We start from the raw sequence: 7,500 nt of genomic DNA, 5'->3' as shown, positions 1-7,500 counted from the left end.
TACCCTAGTGATGTTTGGACTCATGGAACGCCATCAATTGCAGTGCTCCTAATGCACAAATTCCATGAGCCGACTCAAGCTAAACTGACGAGGGGTGGATTCCCCGACCGTCGGTCAGTGTAGTGCCATATTATCGCATGAGCTGATTGTTAAGTAACTGGTGGTGTTAGCGAGCATTAGGCTGTCCCCGGGGAAAATTGCGATTCCGCGGCCGCGTTTTTTTCCCCGCGTTTTTTTGCGATTTTTTAAAAGACCGCGTTTTGCGCGATTTTCCCCGCGTTTTTTGAACTTTTTTGTTGCACTACACGTACACACAGTGCACTGTTCGGTCAGCAACGTCTCATCGTGGCGGCTTTTTACTCAAATATGACGAGTGCTTACACCAGAGACTTGTAACTGATTGATTTCACTACATACTCACTGAAAATTGCCGCACATCAATATTATTCACCGCATATTTACCGCAAATTCACCGCAAATTATGCCGCGTTTTTCCCCGCGTTTTTGCGATTTTTCTCCGCAATTTTCCCCGGGGACAGATTAGGCCACCATGAATTAATTCGTTGTTTCGGGTCACTTCACTTATCCGTACCAGGGTCGAACGTTTTTTTTTTTTTTTTGCTACTAGTACTGCCATGTACGTGTGCATAAATATAATAATTATGTGACAATGTAGATTGTGCACATCGATAATCAAAGCTTTAGTCCACCAAGCCAGTCGATCAAATCTGACTGGAAACGACGATCCAACGCAGCCATTGTCCCATCAGGTCCAGGTCCACTCTGGACCAGATCTTGGCCTCGCTGGCAAACGAGTCTGCCGAGCAGCTCTCACCAAAACTTCTGTCAATGGGCGGCGAGGTGGCGGAGCTGATGATGTTTCAGGACCGATTGCGAATGGGAGATAATAGAAGACAACGACGTCACCAACCGTTGCATCCTAGATCCTGTCGTTTGGCTGCTTCTGAGGTCGATGTCTGGACTGCTGAAAGTCGATGTATATGTACACCGCCATATATACATATGTGTACCGGTAACAATAGTACATTTGCATGCACACAAAAAACACATTTCCTGGTCTTGTGAAAAAGACAGTCAGGTGACCCGAAACAACGAATTAATTCTGGGTGGCTTTTATAATTATAATAATTATAGCGTAAGGCCAAACTAAAGAAGGTGTGTGGTTCGACTAACATGGACATTTTTTTTACGGGCGGGCGGGCGGATTTTTTTTTTTTTAATATATTTTTTAGTACATGTAAATACACTGTATACGCGTATCGAGTAGACTCTACTACCAGCACAAGGCAGCAGTCGTACCACTCACTGCACTGCACTGCAGTACAACTACAAGTCAAGTCCAAAAGGAGCCGCCTGCGTCCGCAGACTCACGCCGCACAGCACGTAGACGTGGACGTGTTCAGTCCACGTACGTCAGTCACACGACCGCCCGCCGAAAAAAAGTTACGGTCGGGCTGAAATTGTACGGTCGGTCGGGTGAGTCGAACCACACACCTTCTTTAGTTTGGCCTAACTTGTAATTCCTTGGTCCTTTTCTTTTCTATTAATTATTATTTATCCTTGGCTGGCTCTCCATCCGAGTCTAATTATTATAACAAGTCAAAATTTCAAATTTAAAAAAGTTCCAACAGCGAACGTAGCATCGCCACCGATAAAATAATTACAATGTAGATCGGGCAAAGAGAAGACTTGCTGAACCGACAGTGAGCATCGGGCCACACTCATGTCTACATAAAGCAATGGTGGAGTCTAAGAGGGAATTCTTGTACACCTACCCTTCGCCAGGAGCGAGCAGTGGCTGAAATCTCGCAGCGTCCCATCCTTGGTTCACCGCCATGGCGGCGCCTTCAAGTGACTTTGTAGAGGACTGAATTCGTTTTCTATCCTGTGATGGCCTAAGCCAGCTGCTCTTTCTTGCTACAATAATTTCCCTGCTTTCTCTGAAAGTCTGCTCTTCGACTTTACCACTACTAGTTGCGCTGTCACAATTTTCAAAGACATGAAATGAAAACTGAAAACTTGTGCTGTGAAAGAGAAAGCCTTCGCCTGGTTTGTGTTCGGGTAATGGTTACATCACGATACGTTTTATGATGTAACGACCTTTGAAAACGTGATTCATCGATTTACAGATTTCCTTTTCAATGCCAGTTGTGAGGATGCAGCAGGATTTACGCAATTCCCTTGGAGTTGAGAAGCTTTCATTCAAAAGTCTGGATCGTTTTCAGTTGAAGTCGTTTTTGGCGTCAACGGAGCTGCAGCCCCAAAAAAAGGACACCAACAGTAAACACAACAGCTATTTTGTATTGTTGCTTTCAGATAAGACTTGTCTTGATCTAACTAATGTTACTTCGGGAGTGACACATTGATGGATGGATATCTTTTGAAGCGCCAGGCGCACAGGAGACTAAGTTGTGAGTATTATAGAAGCCTCATAGCCTGCTAGGGACTGAGCGAAAGATGTCGAAGCCGTCGGGCTTTCTGCAGCGGCAGCGCAATTTCTGGTCGGAGGCGCTATGGAAGCCAAAGTCGAAACTCTCACTTGAGCAGCTGAAGTGAGTGTTTAGAAGAGTGTAATGCCTCCTGAGATTACTGGTATCATACTCGTTTGCCGATAGAAATAGCTCGCATTTGGGCGTCGTTCATTGGGAAGGATCTGTATTACAGGATTTGAATGTGTCAGAATGTTGTAAACAGTTTATGGGATACGTACATGTAACGCAATCTCAATCTGCATTGCCAGCCACACTAATCTGGATTCAGATACCAGTGGTCGTTTTACTCGGAAATCAGTGAGAACACTCGTAGATCTACTGTTACGAAATGCAGCTGAGAACTCGGCACCAACCGTTTGTTCTGACTGTAGTGCACCACAGGTCGCACAGTTCACCGTATCAAACACGAGTCCACTTTGTCGTGCATTGATTGTCTGCTTGGCTGGCTGGCTGCTCTGGAAAGTGTAGGGGTCGCCGGTACATGTATGTGAAATAAAGCGACCTTTCCTGTTGAGTGTTGGCTGTCAGCAGTTAGCTCGGAAAAGAGCTGCTGCTCTCCTGCACACACAAGCTACACTGTCCTGTTCACCTGTGTGCATCATGGCCTGTGTGTCTCTGTTTACTGTTTCTCCTGGCAATATTGCCAGCACACAAACTGCAAGAGTACTAGTACCAGTACATGGCCATGACCAGTATGCAACTGTGATTACGGGTCAGTGCGCGGCGCTCTGCCTTCATTACGTAACTTACCAGCATCGCGCCATGTACCCATGCCTAGAAACCCGCCGTCTCTCGTACTAGCACATCATCCGCTTTTGCTTGATTCGTTCATGTACCGACGCGGTCTCTAAGTCTCTGGGCGCATTAACTTCAGCTCCGTGCAAAAGTTGGTTTCAAGCCTCGGGAAATGGGCGGTGTATGGCTTCTCGCAGTGCGTTGATAGTACAGTGTAGCTGTATGATGTGATCAAGGCTTCAAAAACACAATTGGAAGAGCATTCCATGGGGGTTCATTGTTATTACCTGACGATGGCCAAGTGCCGAAACGTTGTAAAAATAACGGAACTGGTTCGGATGTGATGTGCAGCGCTATGGGAATGGGTGTGTCCACCCGAATTCTTTTCACATTCCATGGGGGATTGCCAAAAACATTGTGACGAAAACTCAAAATTTGACCCGTTTATGGCCAAAAGCTAGGATATCATCTTTTTCTGAATGGACTGTAAGTTAGCTCGGATTTCACCGGGCATAACTGTACATGCTCCAGGCTTTGAGAGCATTGTGTACGTGTGTGTACTGTCTTCTGCATGCACACTCCTTATAATTATGTCACACTATGACTACACTGGAACCCATAAACACATCCGCACTGACATGATGAGCCTACCGTACGCTCTCAAATATAAGCCCCTCTCAAATAGAGCCCGTGTGTCAGAGGGAATCGGAATAATAAAGCCCCCGTCTCGTATAAAGGCCCGGGGCTATAATCGAGTGTGCAATGTCCGTATCATGCAGTGCAGTTAGGGGTACTTTACCGTACAACGATCGAGTGTACTCACTGCATGTACTGATCAGCATGAATAGTGTGAAACAATTGGTGTTTCTATTAAAAAATAAAGCCCCCTCTCGAATAAAGCCCTCTCTCAAATATACCCCCCCCCCCCCCTCGATGTGTCTTCTGGAAAAATAGAGCCCCCGGGGCTTCTATTCGCGCCTATACGGTATACGTGATGTAATGTTTACAAGTTCTTTCTCCTGCTACGTGTACCGTGCATACTGCCTTGCACTGGTGTTTGGCACACTCTGGTAGTTTGTAAAGACTTGAGTAGTTGTGCTGTTGTGAGTGTGTGAGTACTTGTTGGTGGGCGACCATGCGTTCATTGTCCCATTGTCGTTACAGTGACCTGTGTGATTGCTGGGGGTGTGGACGGCTGTGTGTCGGAGGTGTGTGTGTTGGGGGGGGGGCTGTCAGTAGGGACCTTTCGCACCCCGCAGACGGATACGAAACGAATGCTGATTCGTCACCTGGGTTCGAGGATTCGTCAGAGTCCCTGCGGAGAACTCATTTTCACGAATGGAGGCCTCTTCATTCGTGGCACGCTCCGAATCCGTCAGGTACACATTTATTTGGATAGGTACACATGTTTTGCAAGGTACACATTTTTCCCTTGATTCCATGATCCATGCACGTGTGCGTGTAAAAACCCGTACGCCAAGCTACCGGCGCCCGCGGCCGTATTCGTAGTTGCCATGCACATTTGCATGACGACTTGCGAAACCTGAAATCTGTTTTCAACGAAACGATTACGAGCCGAATCAAACTTTCGTTTCGCATTCGTTTCGTAGCAAATGCGAAAGGTCCCTAGTGAGACCTGGGTGTAGCTACATGTAGTATCATTATGCGTTCACTGTACCAGCGTGTACACCTCTACAGCAGTTACTAGTATGTATAGTGCAAGGTGCGCTACAGTGCCTGCATTGTACACGGTATGCCTGCATCAGGACCTGCTAGTTATCACTGGTCATAGTACCACAGGAGATGGAACATGGCATTGTACATAGCCATGGCCTAGATCAGGACCTGCTGGCTATCACTGGTCATAGTACCACAGGAGATGGAACATGGCATTGTACATGGCCATGGCCTAGATCAGGACCTGCTAGTTATCACTGGTCATAGTACCACAGGAGATGGAACATGGCATTGTACATGGCCATGGCCTGGATCAGGCCCTGCTAGTTACTTGGTATCGCTGGTCATACTACCACAGGAGAGATGGAACAGGCGAGTGGAACATGAAACGGTGTGGGTTATGCTACCACTGCTGCCCGGTGCAGTTCGCTCTTGGCTCAGGGCTGGTTCAGGCACACTCACATGCGGCATTCTGGTTTGGGTCACTTTCAGGATGTGCACGGCAAGGTCAGGATCACGAGTCGCACAGACCATGCATCATTATATCTCCGGGCATCTAGCTTTTTTGACTTTGCCAAGCCTAGACCGTGGACCACATAATAGTAGACCTTCCGTACTGTAGGGTGAAACGCTGATACTTTCGGGTACAATCAATGCCATGACACTATGGTGGCTGGTGTCCAGACAAATCTGCTTTTTCTACTTCTACACATGCTTCTGACGGACTCTGCAGACTGCACGTTGTCCGGATAGTCAAAGGAGGAACTCAGTAGCAGTAGATAACATCTCTATTGCTCAAAGAGCTACGGTTTCTTGCCCCTCGGTTCTAAAGACACTCTCGATATGAACAACAGCTCATACTGTACTGCTTTTCTCTGTGTGTTGCTTGTTTGTGTCTGTCTCTTGTAGGTACCTGCACTATGTATTGACCAAGAATGCGGTCGTCAACGAGCACAATCGCGATCTGCTGGTGGAGACACTGCGCAGCATGGCCGAGATCTTGATCTGGGGCGATCAGAACGACGCACATGTCATGGAGTAAGTTAGCATGTCACCTCAAACATCTCTCTCTCTCTCTCTCTCTCTCTCTCTCACACACACACACACACACACACACACACACACACACACACACACACAACCTTCTTCGCTATTGTAGCTGTCCTGAAACTGATTGGACGAGTGGAGGGATGGGGCTGTCCTGTGTCGTGAAAACAGAGGGTGTCAGCGAATCAAATTACACCGAGGTGAGATTGATTTTCGAAGGTTTGGCCGAAAGTGGGTGTGTGTGTGGAAGAGGGCATGCTCTGTCGTCGGGGCTGAAAACCCTCTGTCTGTATTGTAGCCCAGGACTTGGGATATAGTTATGAATCTTGATGGAGCAGGTCTCCTCACATGGACTGACTGTTTCTGCGTCTGTGCATGTGTGTGTGTGTGTTTTCTCTGGTCTCCAGCTTCTTCTTGGAGAAGAACATGCTGTCCTTCTTTCTCAAGATCATGAAGCAGAAGTTTGGCCGGTTTGTCTGTGTACAGCTGCTACAAACGCTGAACATCCTCTTTGAGAATATGCGCAACGAGACGTCGCTCTGTAAGACTGCCTGCCAACATGTGCATGTACATGTCGCAACGACTTAGCGTATATTCCCGAGTATATGCCGCTCTTTATCCCTTTATTGGCTGGCCCATACATAGATCGAACACCGATGTTCGATGCAGTAGGCATTTTGAAATTATCGTAACTTGGTCAAATCTCGGTCTCGTGGAGAGATCGGAATATGTAGGTCGAAGAAAAAACTCTCAGCTATCGCCTCGAACAATTTTCAAAGCGATAGGAAAAGTGGTTCTTGAGTTATAGCACTCGTAATGTTGGTCCCGGGAAATTTGCGTTCAGACCGAGATGCGTGGGTCAACGGCTGGGATTTTCCCTGCTTACGTCACCTGTTGACAAGGCTACACCGATTCAACTTCAAAAGTAGGTTCCCGGGGTCTCTACCAAAGAATTTGAGTTAGATACGAGCAACAGGAGTGAAATGGTGGATAGAGATCGATGTCGAGCGTGAGTCCAGCGCTGGTGCGCCTTCCCTGGCTTGCAGCGCTGGGCCAGTGCATCCCGTGGAGCCGAGTGTAGGCTCATTGCGTTCCTCTCGTCAAGGCCTTTCCAGGATGCCCAAGATCGTGGAATTTGTCCAGTGCAAACTAAAGTTACGTCCAATTTAGGTACAGATTTGGTGATTGCGTGGGCTTGCTTATATTTTTTATCGGCCAATGAGAGAGCTTGGAAGCTCAGGGCCCTACGCTATGCTTTTTTGCCTAGCTCATCGTGCATGTTATTAGAACTGCCCCTCATGATCGGATTTTCTGGCCTTTTTGTAGTAATACATTATTGACCTGCTGAGCCAATGAGGTAAAATTATATTCCATACAATACGATACAGTACAATAATACAATAATGTCCTTGCCTTGATAGTGTGCTTGTGCTTAACTGTTGCTGACGGCCGAATGCATGGTTGCCTGTGGAGCACATTACATCACTTCACAGTCTCCTATAATACGCATCCTGTCCGACGGCGAAAG

At 47.2% G+C, this 7,500-nt stretch overlaps 2 protein-coding genes across 2 annotated transcripts in view; one reads left to right on the top strand and one right to left on the bottom strand.

Annotated features, from left to right (window-relative positions):
• Positions 1–2,058, bottom strand: part of LOC135811723 (WW domain-binding protein 2-like) — a 9,166-nt gene extending 7,108 nt beyond the window's left edge. The window contains exon 1 of the mRNA XM_065324960.1: positions 1,797–2,058. Coding sequence (XP_065181032.1) covers positions 1,797–1,858 — 62 coding nt within the window. The 5' untranslated portion in view covers positions 1,859–2,058. The remainder of the gene's footprint in view (positions 1–1,796) is intronic.
• Positions 2,059–2,331: 273 nt separating this feature from the next.
• LOC135811722 (uncharacterized) overlaps positions 2,332–7,500 on the top strand; it is a 27,907-nt gene continuing 22,738 nt past the window's right edge. The window contains exons 1-3 of the mRNA XM_065324959.1: positions 2,332–2,573; positions 5,835–5,963; positions 6,380–6,513. Of these exons, the coding sequence (XP_065181031.1) occupies positions 2,479–2,573; positions 5,835–5,963; positions 6,380–6,513 (358 nt within the window). The 5' untranslated portion in view covers positions 2,332–2,478. The remainder of the gene's footprint in view (positions 2,574–5,834; positions 5,964–6,379; positions 6,514–7,500) is intronic.

The sequence above is a fragment of the Sycon ciliatum genome, chromosome 3, assembly GCF_964019385.1.
Source record: "Sycon ciliatum chromosome 3, ocSycCili1.1, whole genome shotgun sequence".
In the NCBI taxonomy this organism is placed as follows: Eukaryota; Metazoa; Porifera; class Calcarea; order Leucosolenida; family Sycettidae; genus Sycon; species Sycon ciliatum.
The sequence above is the reverse complement of the archived record's forward strand: the minus strand, read 5'-3'. Positions and strand labels throughout refer to the sequence as shown.